The sequence below is a fragment of the Carassius auratus genome, unplaced genomic scaffold (assembly GCF_003368295.1).
Source record: "Carassius auratus strain Wakin unplaced genomic scaffold, ASM336829v1 scaf_tig00027845, whole genome shotgun sequence".
NCBI classification, from domain to species: domain Eukaryota; kingdom Metazoa; phylum Chordata; class Actinopteri; order Cypriniformes; family Cyprinidae; genus Carassius; species Carassius auratus.
In genome coordinates this window covers 190,476-210,884 of record NW_020525632.1, presented here as the reverse complement: position 1 = coordinate 210,884, position 20,409 = coordinate 190,476, and the positions used below count along the sequence as shown (strand labels likewise).

General features: G+C 42.5%; 1 protein-coding gene across 6 annotated transcripts in view; it reads right to left on the bottom strand.

Annotated features, from left to right (window-relative positions):
• LOC113079370 (membrane-associated guanylate kinase, WW and PDZ domain-containing protein 1-like) overlaps positions 1-3,580 on the bottom strand; it is a 141,858-nt gene extending 138,278 nt beyond the window's left edge. For 5 of the 6 annotated variants that reach the window (XM_026251619.1, XM_026251621.1, XM_026251623.1 and 2 more), the window contains exon 1: positions 3,192-3,579. In XM_026251619.1, coding sequence (XP_026107404.1) covers positions 3,192-3,432 — 241 coding nt within the window. In that variant the 5' untranslated portion in view covers positions 3,433-3,579. Of the gene's footprint in view, positions 1-3,191 lie in introns of all 6 variants that reach the window. The other variant, XM_026251622.1, reaches the window with a different exon arrangement.
• Between the last annotated feature and the right edge of the window lie 16,829 nt (positions 3,581-20,409).

Below are 20,409 nucleotides of genomic sequence, written 5' to 3'. Positions count from 1 at the left end.
GGCTGGCTAGCTGTTTCTATAATCACTATTATTATTATTTTTTTGTGGGGTTAAGAGGAAAAGCATGTCTCTGTCATTTTATTGTCAAAGTCGTAATTTACCCTGCTACTTCTAACCTATCTTTATTTTTACAGTGGTCTCCAGCTCCTGTAATAAACGTTAGCTTGAGGCTACCTGTGCAGGCTGCTCTTCAGTATTTTCCCACAAATATCACAAGCCCCTGTGGACTACAACTACAGCAGCTGAAACAAGTGCAAAGCTGCTTACTCCTGCAACACATGCCCTCATATCTCCATCTCTCCTCATGTTACTTCTAATCCTTTTCCTTTTCAGTGACTTCCAGCTCCTATAGCAGATGCTAGCATGAGGCTGCCAAGCTGCACAGGCTTTCAGGATGTTAAAAATCCCCACTCCCTCCCCATGGCCTACGGCAGCTGAAGGAAGCGTCCAACTCAGACCCATACATCTCAGACTTTTCCTCCCGTTTCTAATTACCTTTTTTTGTCTTCCAAATCAAGTTCCGGCTCCCCTTGAGCTTTAAGACGCAGTGGGACGTCAGCAAGTTTGGGCCGCACGTCAGAGTCGGCTGCTACTCACACTGCATTGCCTCACTCCTCTTCTCAACCAATCACTTTTCAGCTACAGTACCACATGCAATGTCATCTGCTGGCATGGCTCCCTAAACTCCTATTCTTCCTTCTACCTCTGGCAGCAGACTTAAGCATGAGGCTGCCTTTTCCCCATCAATGGCCATGTACACCCACTGCAGACATCCAAGCAGTGCATCATCAGCCAGCAACACATACTTACTGGCCTCTTCCCTCATTTCCTTCTACATCTTCCTATGAGCTTCCCTAAGCACCAGAGGTTAATCCATGTATTAGGCTGTCTCCGTAAAATGTATGTTCTCTCCTTATCTTTCTTCTTTCTTTTTTTCCGTGCTCGACACCAGAAATATCTTCTATTTCAACAAAGTAAATCAGAATAGGAAAAGGTCACCTTGCTATATTTTCAAACTCTCATCGCCTATCCAATCGTATCGGGCACCTTTTTTTCTCCAATTCAAAAGCTCCATCTGCATGGGGTGGCTGTGTGCACCGTTCATGCGGGGCGCATCCTGGACAGAATATTTTAGTATTGCCTAAAACATCTAAAATCTGAATGTATTGGGGTCCTGGCTGGGTTGTGTGCCATGTGGGCAGCACATATGGCCACTCTATGTCTACATCCCCTTATGACCCTTTTCTTGTCAACGCCTGTAACCACCCTATCACATGTTTTTTGGTTTTCAAAAAAAAAAACTCACCCTTGTCCAATCAGGCATACCTGAAGAAATATTTTCCAGCCGCTCTTTCCGAATCGGGGCAGCAACTACAGCAGCTCAAAACAGTCCTGTCACAGCAGCGGATTGATAGCCTTCACGAGCTATCAGGACAAATAATTTTCACACAAAGAAAGCCCATCTAACTCGAAGTTAAATTAAATTTGAAGCTACCGCTGCATGGCCTGCTTAATTTGATACTACCACTGCAGTGCCCCACACTTCTGATACTGCCACTGCAGTGCCCTGGTTAATTCGATACTGCCCTCCATATGTAATTTCGAGTTATTCAGCATTGGACAACAGCAAAACCACCATACCCTGTAAACTCAATAATAATAATAATAATAATAATAATAATGTTAATAGGCCTAATATAATTTTGGTTCCAGAGTGATATAGAGGTGCCAAGAAACATTTCTTTAAAGCTGCAGTCCGTAACTTTTATTTTTGGTTAAAAATGAGCAAAAATCTATATTTGAGCAAGGTCATAACCAGCCAGTGTTTGAAACTATCACCAATAATGTTTTCTAATTTGAGTGGTTGAGTAGGTTTTTAGCAGGAAATTCGAGCATGGGACTGTGTTATTTCGTGTCACTTAGGGTGTCCACTAGTGGGCTCACTTAACCTTAGGCACCTCACCGTCGGCACTACAATTCCCACTAGCCTTGTCCCTTCATCACAGTAATTGCACTCCTGCTAATTGCACCAGGTGCCTTCACTTATTAGTCATTAGCCTCCCTATATTTACCAGTCTTTTCCTGTTGTCTGTATGGAGTCCTTTCCTTCAGTTTACATTCTGTACCCAGTCCTCTCGTCTTCCGAGTTCCTCGTATTCAGAGTTCCTCTTCCTGTCCCTTCCTTTGTTTGTTTATTTGGATTGTTTTCTGGTTTTGACCCCGGCTTATTTGGATTACCCCATTTCACTGGGTTACGATCATCACTTTACGTCACGTTTTTAAAACATAAAGAAGTTATCCCGGCTACTAGGCTTTGCATGTGAGGATCGTTTAATTGTAGCCTATTCCCACAGCATCTGGAATAATTCAGTGTAAAAAAAAAACATGAAACATACAACACTAAAATATTTTAGCAAGTTTGCCAACATGTTTTACTATGCTTTAAAATGTTCGTAGCATGTTACTATCATATTTTAGCATATATTTTTGTTGTTAACATGATTCTAACGTTATCATGTTTCCAGCATATTTTAGCACATTGCTTGTATGATTTAACATGTTGTTAAAATGTTTCTGACATGGTTAACCTGTTGCTAGCATGTGCTAAGCAAGTTGCTGAGGTTTTTTAGTAAGTATGAGTGAGAAACTGGATTGAGGACTCATCAGCATTATCAGAATATATGCACTAAAAAAGTGAAAACATTTGTCCATTCATATCCAAACACGCCTCTCTTGTGTGTGTGTGTGTGTGTGCGCGCGCAAGAGAGGTGTGGAATAATGAGGCAGTATTCACGGTTACATAACCTCGTCAATTATTTTCCACAGTCCTGCTCATATGAGGCATACAGCTATGGCTTGTGTGTGTGTGTTTATGAGGGTGTGTGAGGAACGCGGACCAATAAATGTCAGGATGACGCATCCTGCTGTGTTTGAGCTCATGCTGTTCATGCTGATAAGTTATTTTCTTGTAAACTCCACACTTGGTTATGTTATTAACAAGATTTTTTAGAAACAGTGCTTTAATTGACCCAGAGACCTACTGTAATAATTTCAGCATTCATTTGTAACTGGTTAGCATTAACACCAAATATATTGTAAAACGTGATGACACATGAATCATTCCCACGGTTCCGATTAGTCTTTTTAAAAGCAAGTAGATTAATAAATCAGTTAGCCTATTGGAAAGTCACCTGCTTTGGCCGTTTTGATTCGGATAGGATCTTCACAGTTCTTCAGGACATCCAGCACGTCATAGAGGGGTAGTCCAGACACACACAGCCCCTCCACCTCCAGCAGGATGTCCCTCTGAATGCCGGGCCTTGCCGGACGGATCCAGATGAAGTGTCCGGTCTCCGCTCCACCGCTCAGCTCCAGCGGCAACCGCCCGGCCGAGTCTCTCCAGACTGCGCTCCAGCGGAGAGAACCACTCATTCCTTTTGGTTGTTTAATCACGGCTCCTCCTAAGGGTCCCCTGGCTCCTTTTGTGGGTTCAGCACTCAATATCACGCCTATTACAGAGCAAAATGAGCTTTACCATTATGTAGGGGAAATAAAAGTGGAACATTGACAAACTCTGTATTTATCAGTAACTGTGTCAGTACAGCTGGGTTCAACACTAATGATTGCTACACCTGCAGTGACGCGTCAGCACCTGATTTCTGTGGGAGGATCTCTGCATTTCATCACTATTCAAGCATTTAAAGTCTGTTTGGAGTTTTCAGGGTGAACACGCTATTCACACTATTTTTCCTAAAATAAAAAAATAAAACAACTCAGGGTTCTCACATTCAAGATGACAGTACAAAAAAAGTAATAAACTAAGTGACATTTATGCGTTAGTGAGCTATATTGTTTATGTTATACTTTATTTAAGCCAGACACTGACACACTGAAAAAAAGCAAAATTAATCAATTTATTACAGCCAATCAGAAAAGTTTGTGGGCAAGAATATATAGTTATCCATGCATATAATCAAATTAAAGAAAAATTAAATAATTTTAACTTTATTCAAAATATAGATGCAGCTACTGATGCAATATTTGTTCTGGAATACACTTGATTATTCACACAGAGTTCACAGTTTGAACATTCTTCTTTCCTTAACTTTATTTTTTAATTGTTGCTTTTATTGTGCCCATTAAATGATGTAGCAGCTCACGGTGGTGCAGGAGTCCCTCAATGCACCCTTCCTGGATCCACAAGGACACCAGCGTGCATACACGGGGAAGAAACTGGTCTCCTGAGGAGAGGGTTTTAAACAGTGGTGGCGATGAGGCTCCATTCACATTAGGTGTGCCACATCACACGCCACCAGCCCTGGCACAACCCACGCCCCTCCTCTCTCACACACCTACTCCTGTCGGGAGCCTGGTGAAGGGCGGCGATTAAGGAACGGGGTGCCAATGATAATTAGGGGGGAGGCAGCCGACTCAACACACTAGTTCCTTGCTAATCCTGCTAATGACTTGCTAGTCACAAGGTAGTCATGCTAGCAACATGCTAGTAACTTGCTGATCATGCTAGCGACATGCTAGTGGCTTGCTAATCACACTAATAACATGCTAGTCACTTGCTAATCATGCTAACAACATGCTAGTGACATGCTAGTCAAGTCACCTTTATTTATATAGCGCTTCAAACAAAAAGGATTGTGTCAATGCAACTGAACAAAATTAATTAGTGTGTCAATAATGCAAAGTGACGGTTAAAGGCAGTTAATCATTGAATTCAGTGATGTCATCTCTGTTCAGTTAAATAGTGTCTGTGCAATCATTAGCAATCAAAGCAACGATATCACTGTAAATTAAGTGACCCCAACTAAGCAAGCCAGAGGCGACTGCGGCAAGGAACCGAAACTCCATTGGTGACAGAATGGAGAAAAAAACCTTGGGATAAACCAGGCTGGTCTTGTCCCGGTGGACCTCTGAGACAAGGTCTTTACAGGGGATCTGTATCTGGGGCTCTAGTTGTCCTGGTCTCCGCTGTCTTTCAGGGATGTAGAGGTCCTTTCTAGGTGCTGATCCACCATCTGGTCTGAATACGTACTGGATCCGGGTGACTGCAGTGACCCTCTGATCTGGACACAGACTGGATCTGGTGGCTACGGTGACCTCGGAATAAGAGAGAAACAGACTAATATTAGCATAGATGCCATTCTTCTAATGATGTAGCAAGTACATTGGGTATTATGGGAAGTGTTCCCGGTTCCGGTTTACCTTATTAATGCAGCCTAACAACCTTTAGTTTAGGCACCAAATAAGAAAAGGATCTGCCGCCCGTAGTTGATTTTGATATTCTAGGTATTATCAAATTGCCTGAGTTTTGAGAACGCAGCAGACGTGGAGGATTATAATATAACAGGAGCTCATTCAAATACTGAGGTGCTAAACCATTTAGAGCTTTATAAGTATTAAGCAAGATTTTAAAATCTATATGATGTTTAATAGGGAGCCAGTGCAGTGTGGACAGAACAGGGCCAATATGGTCATACTTTAGTTTGTTTACCAGCCGTGCAGAATGACCACCCAATAAAGCATTACAATAATCTAACCTTGATGTCATAAATGCATGTGTAGGGGGTAGGATGTTTGCAGCGGGAATTGCACCTTGATTGAATCAGGTGGCTAGGATGTAGGTAGCGGGAATTGCACCTTGGTTGAATCAGGTGGTGCGCGTTTGGCGCTGCACATTTAAATCCAGTTAGCTGGCGGGTTCTTTAGTTGGTGTTTTACTACAGATCTTGGTTCCTTGGACTCTTGGTTGGTTTTTACAAGTCGATCTTGACCTGGTGTTTGTGCATTTATTCAGTGCCATCTTCATGAGCCCCTACCGGCTACGGATTGCGTTTGCGTGAATCAAAAAAAATCACTGGTTTAAAGTATGACCACCAAGTTTGCCGAGTGCTGTTTGTCGTGCTGAGAATGTAAGTTCACTGGCTTCCTTTTCTGCGTCTTTGTTAGAGAGCGCTTGTTCATATGTGTGTAGTTGAGTTGATTTGCCATATCTGTATTATAGGTTGGCCTGGGAATGTTCGAGTAAAAACCAGATGGAATAAAGCAATCGTGATTATTATTACAGTTAACAAGCTCAACGCTGCGGTCGGTTTTCATACAGGAGGACCGTCATATACCATCTTGACCACTGTTTCTCCTGTGCCCTGTTTTTAGTATTCAGGTGTGTGTGTGTGTGTGTGTGTGTGTGTGTGTCTGGCCCACTGTATTGCCCATCAGCCTTCCCTTGTGCGTGTTGTATGTTTCATGTTTTCTTCTTTGGCCATTGGGCTGGTGCAATATTCTGGGGGGTGGGGGGGGATAACAATTTTGTTGTGTGGTCACTGGGTTGATGAGTGTAAATTATTATTTTTGATTTTGTGATGTGCCTTATTTACTCTGTGTTTGTTGATTTGAGTTTTTGCTGAATTTGTTATTCATTTAGACATCTTGATTTTGCACTTTGTTGTACCTGTCCCTGAATTTGCCTAATGTTTGTTGTTTTTTCAAGTGTCTAATTTAAAGCTGCAGTAGGGAACTTTTGACGCTCTAGCGGTTAATAAACAGAACTGCTTGCGTCTTGCGGAAGAACATTGTAGCCGGAGCTACTTCTCTGTTTATGTCTATGAAGAATCACAAAGGTACTGGGTTACACTGCCACGGTACCCCCGAAGCAATCTAAAATAGTCAGAATATAAACACTTATTATAGGTGTACCTTAGTGATTCAGGACAAGCTAAAAACACGGTTTGGAAAATGGATTCATGGTGTACTCGCTTATTATGTTCATTTTTCTACATTTTGAACACAAACAAAGTTACGGACAGCAGCTCTGATTGGTTGTTTTTTACCGGGAGCGCATGACTTTCTGCAAATGGCAATAGGACCACTGGGAGGATTTTTTTCACAGATTATCTGTCTCATATTCTACTGTCAGGACATAATGACAGGTGATTGATTGACAGGTTTAATAAATATGTAAAAAATATTTTTTATTTCACTTTATTGGGATAGCCTGCTCATGAACATCTAAAATTCAGATTGTTTTTTGAGTTATCCAACGAGGCCTCCTAGGGGTTACATTTGGTGTTACATTGGGTCGATTGGGACTGGTGTAATCTGTTGGGTTTCTTTTATTTGTTTGTTTTTTTGTGTGTATGTATTGGGTGCAGATAGAGTACAGGAAAAGCAGTGGTAGAGGACTGGGCCCGGACTGTGGTTCTGCAAGTGACCTATAGATATATATAAAATAAAACAAAAAAGTTCCGGTTGAAATGTCTCAGGAGCTGGAGAAACGGGTTGGGCAGCTAATGGAGCAGATTTAACAGTTACAGGAGCTTAATTCTCAGGAGCCAGGGTCTTCTGGATTAAGGTATGTGTATGTTCCTAGAGAACGTAAATATCCCAGGTTCTCTGGTAGTTTAGAGTCCCCTCCGGTGGAGGAATGGATTGAGGAAGTCCGTCAATGTTTACAGGTTAGGCATATGTCCATAGGTGAGCAGGCACATTCCATGTATGATCTTCTGGATGGGGAGGCAAAGCTAGAAATTAAACTCCAACCAGCTTCAGTTAGATCCAAGCCTGAGAATATTTTCTCTATACTGACTTAGACTTTTGGCTGTAGCCAGTCTTATATTGACGCTCAACAAAAATTTTTCCAATGTCGTCAACAGGAGGGAGAAACGTTGCGTGAATTTTCACACTTGTTAATGCCACTCATGGAAGTCACACAACGTAAAAATACAACCGCAATTGCTAAACCTCATTGTCTTCTCCGTGATCAATTTGCAGAAAACATTAGAGACAAAATGCTGCGTAGAGAATTAAAGCAATACATCCGCCTTTATCCTGATTCCTCCTTTTTGGACTTGTGTCGTGAGGTATTTCGTTTGGCTGATGATGGTGAAGGGCCTTGTCTTGTCCGTACAAGAGCTTTTTCATGTGAAGCTAGTTCAAGGGTGGTAGGAGCGCGGCAGGCGCTGTCCTTTGTCCTCTGGTTCAGGGCCATCCAATCTACCAAATAGGCAGACCAATCTGCCATAGCAGTTGCTATGGTTTTTGAATAGCCGGCAGCCATATCACCCTGGAGCCCAAGACCGGTTTCCCACTGAAGCTAAGCAGGGCTGAGCCTGGTCAGTACCTGGATGGGAGACCTCCTGAGAAAACTAGGTTGCTGCTGGAAGAGGTGCTAGTGAGGCCAGCAGGGGGTGCTCACCCTGTGGTCTGTCTGGGTCCTAGCGCCCCAGTGTAGTGATGGGGACACTATACTGTCAACGAGCACCGTCCTTCGGATGAGATGTTAAACCGAGGTCCTGACTCTCTGTGGTCATTAAAAATCCCAGGATGTCTTTCGAAAAGAGTAGAGGTGTGACCTCGGCATCCTGGCTCAATTCGCCCATTGGCCTCTGACCATCATGGCCTCCTAACAGTCCCCATATTCGCTGATTGGCTTCATCACTCTGCCTCCTCTCCACCAGTAAGCTGGTGTGTGGTGGGCGTTCTGGCGCACTATGGCTGCCGTCGCATCATCCAGGTGGATGCTTCACACTGGTGGTGGATGAGGAGATACCCCCTGTCTATGTAAAGCGCTTTGAGTGCCTAGAAAAGCGCTATATAAATGTAAGGAATTATTATTATTATCCTGATTCCTCCTTTTTGGACTTGCGTCGTGAGGTATTTTGTTTGGCTGATGATGGTGAAGGGCCTTGTTTTGTCCGTACAAGAGCTTTTTCATGTGAAGCTAGTTCAAGGGTGGTAGGAGCGCGGCAGGCGCTGTCCTTTGTCCTCTGGTTCAGGGCCATCCAATCTACCAAATAGGCAGACCAATCATCAGAGGTGGTTTTGTTTTGATGTGGATGGCAGACCTATTTGTCTGCGTTGTGAGCAAGTAGGCCACATGGCTAGGGTTTGCCTGGTTGGCTCATGGCAGACACAGCGTGTGTCGGTTGAATCCAGGCTGCCCATTGGAAATGGGAGAGATGACTCTTCCAGCAGGCAACAGGGAAACTAGCACCCTCTAGTGCATGGAGCCAAGCACTGGAAGGGGGTTTGATGGGCTCAGATTCGTTCATATCTCTTTTGTCTGGTCCTTCTGCATTGGTGGGCGAGTGTCCAGTGGCAGATGTTCAGATGGGCAGTGTAACTGTTACTTGTCTTATAGATACCGGTTCTATGGTTCCAGGCCTATATATCCCATATCGAGGTTACTTAGAATTGGATGTAGAAGTCCTTGCATAGGCGTCTTAGTGGTTCAAGATCCACCTGGCTCCAGATTTAAGACAAATAAGGACTCTGTCCCAGGACTGATTGGGATGAATGTCCTCCGTTGCTGCCTGCAAGAGTTTTTTCAAGATGGTGTAAGTTTGTTTACTTCCGGGTTAACAGTCCCAGCCATTTGGGAACGTGCCTTAGTAGCGTTTCAACGCTTCAAGGACTTTTCTATGTCTGGTGTTCTAGGCAGGGTTTTGACTGCCCCTGGGCACTTCATCTGTGTTCCAGCTGGATCTTTAAAGTTTGTGTCAGCAACCTGTAGGCAGGGGCTTGGCCCATTGATTCCTTCTGTACTGACAGGATGGCAGTTGCCACCAGACTTAATTGTTCCAATCTCATTGCTCCCCATTGGAAATGGTACAGTACAAGTGCCAGTTGTTAATGTGGGCCAGATAGATCGGTGGATAAAACCATGTACCCTGTTGGGGGAAATGTACTTGATCACTACACATTCTGCTAGCAAATCTATCTGCTTCCAGGAAGAAAATGGCACCCAAGGTCCTGTCGCGCTCATTCGGTCAATGCAGGCTGCTACAATGCTGGGGTTTGCGGACCTTTCCTGGCCTAATCTAACTGAGTCCGAACAATGGGAAGCAAAGTCTTTACTTCAGATGTATAGTGATACTTTTAGCTGTAGTGAGGCACTTTTAGGCTGTACTAACTTGATTGAGCACGAGATTCCTTTGTTGGACAATATTCCGGTGCGGCAGCGCTACAGACGACTTCCACCATCCCAGTATGATGTAGTGAAGACTCATATCCAGGAGCTGTTAGATCAGGCAGTAGTAAAACCGAGTTGTAGTGGTCCTCTGAGACAAGGTCTTTACAGGGGATCTGTATCTGGGGCTCTAGTTGAACTAGTCTCTGCTGTCTTTCAGGGCTGTAAAGGTCCTTTCTAGGTGCTGACACAGACACACATATTAACAACCCCAAAAGGCAGGTGATTAGCCCCGAGACCCGACACATTAAGTTTTTTAAAATTTTTATTATTATATAATAAATAAAAAGAAAACCGATAGGATATAAAAAAAAAAGAATAGAGTAAGCCAGTGTTAGTTTTTTGTTTTTGTTTTTGTTTTTTTGCTTTTGCCAATTGTATAATAAATAAAACTAAAATTTACATTTCTTGAAGAAAAAGTGTGTGGTACTTGCAGTGGCAAAACTCTGTCCTCAGTTGCTAAGGTGTTTTCTAAGCCATTGCTAGGGAGTTTGCTAGGATAATCAGGGTGGTTGCTAGTGTGTTGCTATGTGGTTGCTACATTACTTGGGTTGGTTGCTAGGGCAGTTACTAGGGTCCCCAGGATGATTGCTAGGGTACCCAGGGTGGCTGCTAGGGTTTTGCTATGTGGTTGCTAGGGTGTTGCTATGTGTTTTCTAGGATACTTTGGGTGGTTACTAGGGCACCTAAGATGGTTTATAGGGCCGTTGCTATGGTTTTGAGGTGGTTGATAGGGTGTTGCTATGCAGTTGAGAAGGTACCTTGGGCGGTTGCTTGTGTCCCAGGATGGTTGCTAGGGCTGTTGCTATGTGGGTACTTAGGGTGGTTGCTAGGGTGTTGCTATGGTATTTTAGGTGGTTGTTAGGGTGTTGCTATGCAGTTGAGAAGGTACTTTGGGTGTTTGCTATGCAGCTGCTAGTTGTCACAGATCATTACTGTATAGTTTTATAGAGTTCTTAGCCTGATTTAGCACTTAGCTAATCACTATTAGCATTTACCTTTTCACTACTAGCATAACTAGCATGTTGGAATTCCTGTTTACTAGCATGGGGCAAAAGAACCAATGTCCCATGTCAATATGATTTTCTGTTGCAAAGATATAAGACTTACTAAATGGTTGCTAGGGTACTGTGTTTGGTTTGCTAGAGAATGTCTTGACAGCTGTCAATGATGATACTCCAAAGGCTCTTTACCAATATGGATGAAACAAAACCAACCCTAATGTCTCTGTGACATTCAGATTTGAAGATATGGCTGTGTGGGTTTGGGTTGCTAGGGTGTGGCTTGCAAGTGTTGATGGTGATTCATGATTGGCTGTTTGCAGGCCGAGGACCCCCCCCCCCCATGTCTCTATGACACTGTGATCTAAAGATATCCATCTTTCCCTTTATAACGGCAGTCTATCGGATCAGTTGCTAGGTTGCCCTGAATGGGTGATAGGGCGTGGCCTGACAGCTTCACAGTGATCCTGAGAGTCTGATTGGTTGGCTGAGGAAAATGACCCAACCACCATGTCTCTATGACACTGTGATGCAGAGTATGTTCAATGCAAAATTTCTATGTAAATTACCATAGTAGGGAAAAAAAGCTGTTTCATGGGCGATTCCTCAACATAGTTTGTCTATGGGAAAACTTTGGGGGGCTCTTACGCCCCAGGAGTGCAACTTATACCTCACTGAGGGGTATGTTCTCGCACAGCCTGATAGCCTCTTTAAATGTGGTGATTCACATGTTTCTACAAAATTCTCTCTCGGAGCTATGATCCATCAAAGTTGGCCGCAATGCATTGTCTAAGTCAGTGGTTTTCAACCTGTGGTCCGCGGCCCCCTAGTGGGCCGCGGTGGTATTGCAGGTGGGCCGCCAATTATTTTCTGTTTATTTCCAGTCCATTCTAGGGCTGTGCGATTAAAAGAAAACGTCCTAAAATCACGATTTGAGCGTGCGCATATGCCTAACTCCAGGTTCACACACTGTCTGTGATGCGCCTTTTTTCTGAGCCAATGTTGACGGATCAGAGCGTTCTCACTGCGGTAAAAGGCTAGAAATAAAAACGTGCGAAAATAATTCATGTCTAACACATGAGCATAGAGTGAATTTGTTAGTGAACAGGATACAGTTTAAGTGAGAGGAGACACGTTTTAAGTGTGCAAAGCAGCGTGTATCTGAGCAAGCACGACCGGTTTTGTGACGGAGCAAAGGAAATCTGCTGCGAACAGAGAGATTCGCACTCGTGCATTATTTTAATGTGCTTTCGCGTTATATTTATGCGCTCTCACTGCTGACCGCATACACATACTACACACTGCAAACACCTGAGGCACCGCTACAATTAATGAGCTCTATGAACAATGCATGGCAAAAAAGAAAAAAAAGTCCCTGTATACAGGTTTTTTAAAAAAATTTTTTTTTTTTGCCACAAGTCTATACATTTTTTTCACATCTTCACTATAGTGATAATTTTGACTTATGTCTGTTCTAGAGATGTTACAACTTTTTGATAAAGCTCTGATTGGTTTTCTTTTGGAAATATGTTTCAAATTAATCCTGAATGCATTTATGACTGTAAAAGCACAATTGCAAAATTGATCAAAAAAATCGCGATAGTTTTTTTTTTTTTTTTTTTTTTTTGTCCATATCGCACAGCCCTAGTTTATTCAATAAATATAGTTTAAAATCTAGCTTCTGAGTACTAAGTTATTAACCCAACAATAGCGGGGTCAGTTATTTTTTTTGAAGTGGGCCGCGCAAACATATGTGTTTGGTTGTGTGGGCCGCGAGTTGAAAAAGGTTGGGAACCACTGGTCTAAGTGATTTTTTTTTTGGCCGATATTTCACCCGATGTACGAACATTGTCACCAAATTGCTTATAAAAGTCATAGCACACCATTCCTCAATAGGCTGCATGATTTGACACCTCTTTTGCGGGTCTGTGACAAAAGCTCAGGGACAAGATACGCACCAAAGTTTTGTACGGAATAATAATAAGAAGAATGTAAGATTTATTATTGCCTTTGGCAAGCACAACTAATCTTTTTTATTTATTTATTTATTTATTTATTTATTTATTTATTTATTATTTAAAAAAAAGAAAACAAGCAGTTAGTAAATGAAAGGAGTGCAGGTCTAAGAGGAGCAAGGTTTTTTTTTTTAAGTAAAAAAAATTTAAAGTAAACAAATAAAGTAGCCTTTGCTGTATATAACCATGGACCACAAAACAATTAATTTATCTTAAGATCATCTGATCGTGGTTGTATCTCTCTATTAGTGCTATTGGATCTTAGCGCTGCATTCAACACTATTGTCCCCAACATCCTTTTGCATAGACTAGAAAACTTTGTTGGCATTAACAGAAGTGCATTAGCATGGTTTAAATCATACTTAAATGACTGCCATTTGTAGCAGTGAATGAAGAGGTATCATATCGATCACAAGTGCAGTATGGAGTACCTCAAGGCTCAGTACTAGGGCCATTACATTTCACACTTTACATGTTACCCTTGGGAGATATCATCAGGAAACACAGTGTTCTCTTTCAAGGGAACTTTGAACTCCATCCTCTAGGGGTCGCTATGGGGAACACCTCATCATGACGCGTGTCTGAAGCATACATTGAAAAAAAAACAACTTGTTGACCGGCGACAGCCTCTGCTGTCACTACCGGCGCGACTATAAATCAGCGCCAGGGGAACACGTCATTCTATTCTTTGTCTTCACTCACTGTTCTGTTTGAAGCGTGCATCTGAAAGAACCGGTAAGAGCGATCTTTCTCTGTATATCATGGTGACTACTAGCAAGCATTTAGACAATGTGTGCATCCGTGTCGGCGCTATTTGACATCCGATGACACATGCAATCTTTGCATCATTTGTTTTGGTGAAGAGCACGCACGCGATGTCTTTGAAGCAATCTGCGTGAATTGTGAGTGTTTTTTCAATGAAAAAGCTCCATTCTCATTCGTCTCTCTTTCTTAGAAAAAAAAAGGAAAAAAGGCAGCCATCTGCTTCCCGCAGTTCAGGACCAGGCAATGCTGAGGCATGCAGGAGAATGAGCTCATGAGAATACAGGTGGATCTGTCTGAATGGTTTAAAGAGGGACTTTCCCTTTCGCGCTCATAATGGCGGCAGATGAGAGAGAGCCTCGGAAGGATGATGTTATATCTTTAACGCTTTCCGATACTGAGGTTATTGCTCTGCTGGGTTCTACCCGGGAAAAGTAGGAGATATTTGAGGATGGTGAAGAAGCGGAGGCTTCTCAATTATCCAGACCTGCGCATGTAGAGCTGCAGAGTGTTATCATTCTGACCATAGCCCTCCAGCTCAGGTGAGCCTTCCATTTCTGCATGATCTCCATACAGAGATTAAAAAGAAATGAGAGAGGCCATTTTCTTCTTGCATCCATCGGTTTCGGTATAAGAGTTGTGCCGACATCGAGGCGTTGCGTGAATGGCTATGAGAGGATGCCATTGTCTCTTAATCTCCTTCTTTGCCATCTAAGCCCCTTCAAGAATTACATCTGGCTTAAATAGCAAGGCATATGCAGCAGTTCAGGCTGTGGCTTTATTACACTCTATGGTGGTGCTTCAAGCATATTAGACTGATCTGAAAGGTGGGCCTTTCTCCTGATCAGGTAGCCGAGCTGCGCTGCACCACAGATCTCTCTCCATGCTACCGAGCAGACTGCCTCTGCCATGGGCAGGACTATGGCGGCCATGGTGGTAGCAGAGAGACATCTGTGGATGAACCTGGCAGACATCGGGAAGAAAGAAAAGGCTTTCTTTTTGATGCTCAGGTTTCACTTTGAGAACTTTTCGGTATTTCCATTGAGACGGTGATCGAGAGGTTCGGGGAGACAAAGGCGAGCTCTGCTGCTTTCAGATCCTTCATTCCACGAAGGCCCAGGTCTGAGCGCAAACAACATAGGGGTCTTGGCCTGTCTCGATCTGAGGATCAAAGACAGGCACAGAAGGCTAGTGTCGAGACTTGCACCTGCGGGCAGGGGTAAGAGGAATCGTGGGTCACAAGGAGAACTTAAGGGATCTCGTCCCAATCAGAGCTATACCGAGATATCTACTCATTCCCTTCAGGGATTTTTAACTTCAGCTTTTATCCTCCCCTTCCTAATTCCCCTGTAACCACCAGCTCACCTGATCGAGGTTAGGTGGAAACCTCTCGTTAAACAGTCTCCTATGCTGGACCTATAAAGTTTTGGCTGGTTCTATGTTCATAGCAACCTCCTTGCTGATGGTCCGTACTAAAAGGAGGCGCCCCTTGAGCGGGGCTCCAGCGCAGGAGGGTGGGTGAATATGTAACCCTTCCTGTATATACTTATGTGTATCAAATTGCTGGTGGTTATGTGTCTACTAAGTGTCTGTGTCTTCCTTTGCAGTGCTCAGTTACAGTGTTTACTAAACACCCGCCAACACCATCCGTCTGGCTTCATGTTCTGGTATTAGGCAGCAGAGATCACAGGTTTCAGGTTGATCACAGGTTGATCATTCAATTCAATTCAATTCAATTCAAGTTTATTTGTATAGCGCTTTTTACGATACAAATCATTACAAAGCAACTTTACAGAAAATTATGTTTCTACAATATTTAGTAGTAGCTTATAAGTGGTGACTGTCAGTTTGTGTGCATATGACAGGATTTTTCAGAAAAATTAATACAAGATGTAGTCCGCCAGACGATGAACATTATTAACAGCAATTATTATATGATGCAATTACAATTGTAGTGATATTTGTTAGTTCTGTTTTTTCCCCAGCGTGTTCCAGTATTATTTCCACAGATCGAGTTGATGACTCTTACACATACTGTTTTGAGATGCACCATTCCATCTATAAGCTGCTCTGTCAGAGTGCCACGACAGCCCTTCCTTAGAACAGTGTTTGAAAATCCATGCTATTGTAAGTGTGCATGTGAAGTCTTTGCATTCTTTCTAAAATCCTATATGGTGAGTGCTTCACGCGTGCCCTTTCTTGAGTTGTTAAAAGCCCTGTTCATCTTGGGCACCACTCCACCTATGTATCTTCGGATACCCTATCTAAACAGGGTGTCGCTACTTGAGATCTCTTGAGACCGCTCTTTCAGTAAGCTTATGCGAAAGCTAGCGGTAGCCCCTGTGTGTCAGGCAAGACTTAGTATAAAATGCTAGGTTCTTAGCCGTATCCCTTTAACACGGGTGTCAAACTTAATTCCTGGAGGGCTGGAGCTCTACAGAGTTTAGATGCAACCCTAATTAAACACACCTGATCCAACTAATCATGTCCTTCAGGCTAAATTTGAAAACTACTTGGTATGTGTTGGAGCAGGGTTGCAACTAAACTCTGCAGGGCTCCGGCCCTCCAGGAATTGAGTTTGACACCCCTGCTTTAGCGGAATCTTTCCTGATTCCAAGCCTTCAGCTCTACCCTGGGCAGAGGCCCTAACAATTAAGTTGGGTATGTAGCCTAGGCCTTTGGCCATAAGGGGTAATGTCACGGACAGCCATCTAAATGTCTCAGGGTACTGAGTGTTCACGATGATTCTGGCCTGCACTCACCTCAGCATGGCTACGTGGGTGTTCCCCATTGCGACTCCTAGAGGACACAGTTTGAAGTTCCCTTGAAAGGGAAAGTCTCAGGTTAAGAATGTAATCATGGTTCCCTGAGTAGGGAACGAGACACTGTGTCCTCTAGCTCCCTGCCATGCTTTGGCAGCAAGCTTCAGATGAAGAAGTGAATGACATGTTCTCCCGGTGCCTGTTTATAGTCGTGGGGGTAGTGACGTCAGAGGCTGTCACCAGCCAACAAGTTGGTGTTGTTTCAATGTATGCTTCAGACATGGGTCGTGACGAGGTGTTCCCCATACCACCCCTAGAGGATGCAGTGTCTTGTTCCTCACTCAGGGAACCGTAACCTGAGACGTTAGTTTTCACTGTTATGCTGATGATACTCAGCTCTATATTTCTTAGTGGCCCTGCTTAACATACCAATTTGAAAAACTAGCGGAATGCATAGTAAATATAAATAATTGGATGAGGAGTAATTTCTTACTGCTAAATTCTGAAAAACAAAAACAAAGGTAAACCTAAAACCTCTACATGTAATAACCTAGAACACTGTCTAATGCAACGTTTCCACCGCAGGAACTTTACCCAGGAACTAGGGACTTTGACCTGGTACTTGGTATGTTTCCAACGCAGGAACCAGGAACTAAAAGTTCCGGGTAAAAAAATGCCCCTCAGAAAGTGCTGGCGAGGTAGTAGTTTTTCAAAGTTCCGGAACTTTCAGGCGCGGGACTTGGGCACTAAACATCCTGATTGGTTGAGTTTACGCAGCATTGGTTGAGTTCAACCTCCATTTATTAGGATAATTTTCAAAATATTACTGTTATCGTGTCATGAAATGTAATTTTAAAAGTATTTCAGGCGAGAATGTAGTTGTTTAAAACTCAAATCTGTGGTTTATTTATAGACCTTCTGATATGTGCCGCTCAATTTGATGTCTCTTTAGTGGTTAAACATAAGATATTACTGTTTTGGGTAAATCTAACAGGTTATCTTTGGTCTGTATTCAATTTATCTATATGTTATAAATGAAGAAAATAAAAAAGGCAAATTTATATAATATTTCGTTTCATTGTAACAGCTGTACACATATCCCTGAACTAAATACATTTCTGCAGCTGTTATTATGTTTAAATGAAAATGAAATGAGGCAGTGGTATTTGATATCATAATTTGTTTTATTGTAAATGTACAGGGAGGAAAATTGCAGTAGTCAAGGCGAGCTGACTGATGTTATTAAGTTTGGCCTATTAAGTTGAGTTATTAAGTTCCTGTGGAAAAAAGTTCTTGGTACAAATGTTCTGGGTAATTTCGGTGGAAACGCGCCATAAGACTTGATGTCTACTCTGTCAATTCTTCGTCATTAGTTAGGAACCTAGGTGTGCTATTTGATCGCAATCTTTCCTTCCATGTTTCTAGCATTTGTAAAACTGCATTTGTCCATCTCAAAAATATATCTAAATTACGGCCTATGCTCCCAATGTCAAATGCAGAAATGTTAATCCATGCATTTATGACCTCAAGGTTAGATTATTGCAATGCTTTATTGGGTGGTTGTTCTGCAGGCTTAGTAAACAAACTACAGCTAGTCCAAAATGCAGCAACAAGAGTTCTTACTAGAACCAGGAAGTATGACCATATTAGCCCGGTCCTGTCCACACTGCACTGGCTCCCTATCAAACATCGTATAGATTTTAAAATATTGCTTATTACTTATAAAGCCCTGAATGGTTTAGCACCTCAGTATTTGAATGAGCTCCTTTTACATTATACTCCTCTACGTCCGCTACATTCTCAAAACTCAATTTGATAATACCTAGAATATCAAAATCAACTGCGGGCGGCAGATCCTTTTCCTATTTGGCGTCTAAACTCTGAAATAACCTACCTAACATTGTTCGGGAGGCAGACACACTCTTGCTGTTTAAATCTAGATTAAAGACCCATCTCTTTAACCTGGCATACACATAACATACTAATATGCTTTTAATATCCAAATCCGTTAAAGGATTTTTAGGCTGCATTAATTAGGTAAACCGGAACCGGAAACACTTCCCATAACACCCTATGTACTTGCTACATCATTAGAAGAATGGCATCTACTATAATATTAGTCTGTTTCTCTCTTGTTCCGAGGTCACCGTAGCCACCAGATCCAGTCTGTGTTCAGATCAGAGGGTCACTGCAGTCACCCGGATCCAGTACGTATCCAGACCAGATGGTGGATCAGCACCTAGAAAGCACCTCTACATCCCTGAAAGACAGCGGAGACCAGGACAACTAGAGCCCCAGATACAGATCCCCTGTAAAGACCTTGTCTCAGAGGACCACCAGGACAAGACCACAGGAAACAGATGATTCTTCTGCACAATCTGACTTTGCTGCAGTCTGGAATTGAACTACTGGTTTCGTCTGGTCAGAGGAGAACTGACCCCCAACTGAGCCTGGTTTCTCCCAAGGTTTTTTCTCCATTCTGTCACCGATGGAGTTTCGGTTTCTTGCCACTGTTGCCTCTGGCTTGTTTAGTTGGGGACACTTCAATTGCAAAGATACCATTTAAACTGAACTGAGCTGGATAATGACCTGAAACTGAATGAATCTGCAAAATCTGCAAACTGAGGGTGCAAAAAATCTAAATACTGAGAAAATCACTTTTAATGTTGTCCAAATCAAGTTCTTAGCAATATATATTACTAATCATGATTCAGCGTGAAGCAGACTGACACACAGAGTATCTGAACCGAACTGATTCTTTTGGTGATTGATTCTGAACTGATTCTGTGCTAATGTTATGATCTCTGTCAACTGGAATGCTATCGCTTTTAATTTAAAACGGGTAATTTAAAACAATTACTTATCAAATAGATGGAGTTCGAAATAAAGGCCTGCCTCTAATGAAAGACTGCTACCTTCTGCAGTTCAGGTAAATAAAGACCCCATGGACCACACTGAACAAAGGAACCATGGTACTGATGACACTCTAAATACAGAACTAAACGAGGGTAATAAACTAGACACACCTGAACCTGCGTTTACACTTGGCATTTAAATGCGACCTGTATCTGGATGTTGTCCACATACACATTGAAAAGAGAAGTGTAAACGCACTTCTGATAGGAATATTATCCAGTCAGCGTGTCTTGGTCCAGAGGTAGTCGAGGACGCATTGTGATTGGATCGCAGTGTAATGTTAACGATGGATTATCCATCATATCTGTATTCACAGGTGGACGTCACGCAAAACTTCTCTCACAAACTGTCAGAAAAAATCACCCTGTCTTTGACTTGTAAAATGTATTGTAAATGTATGACTTATTTAAATGTTGTGCGGGAAAGATCGATCCAATTGGTTATCCAGATAGAAAAGTCATGTTAATGTTGCCTTGTGTAAATGTGCTGTGTTCTGTTTGACTGATGATCTGATCTGCTTGATCGGATCACAATGATCGCATGTTAATTCCAAGTGTCAACGCAGCCTATGTCATGTCACACAAGAGGAGAAAACACACACACAAACAGACCTTACTCCTGACAGTATGCGGTTAATATTTATATTTAGTTATTGCAGTTAAAAATGTGTTGTTCACACTAGAAAGGATGCATGCTGCAAATAGTTTTAGAACCACTGTTGCAAGTCAAGTCATGATGTTAATGTGTTATCCGTTCCTAAGTGTCAGTCAGATATATGACTAATAGAAAGAGTTATAAAAGGCTTTTATCACTGAAAAAAATGAATACTGAAAACATTCTTTCTCAAGGTGTGGCAGACAGGAATCTCACCAGTATCAGGCAGCAGCATGAGCTATATAACCTATATTTTCTGTTCTCTCTTTAGTATGCTGTACTTTTCACAGCCTTGCGTAATCATGAAGTGGCCGGTAAAT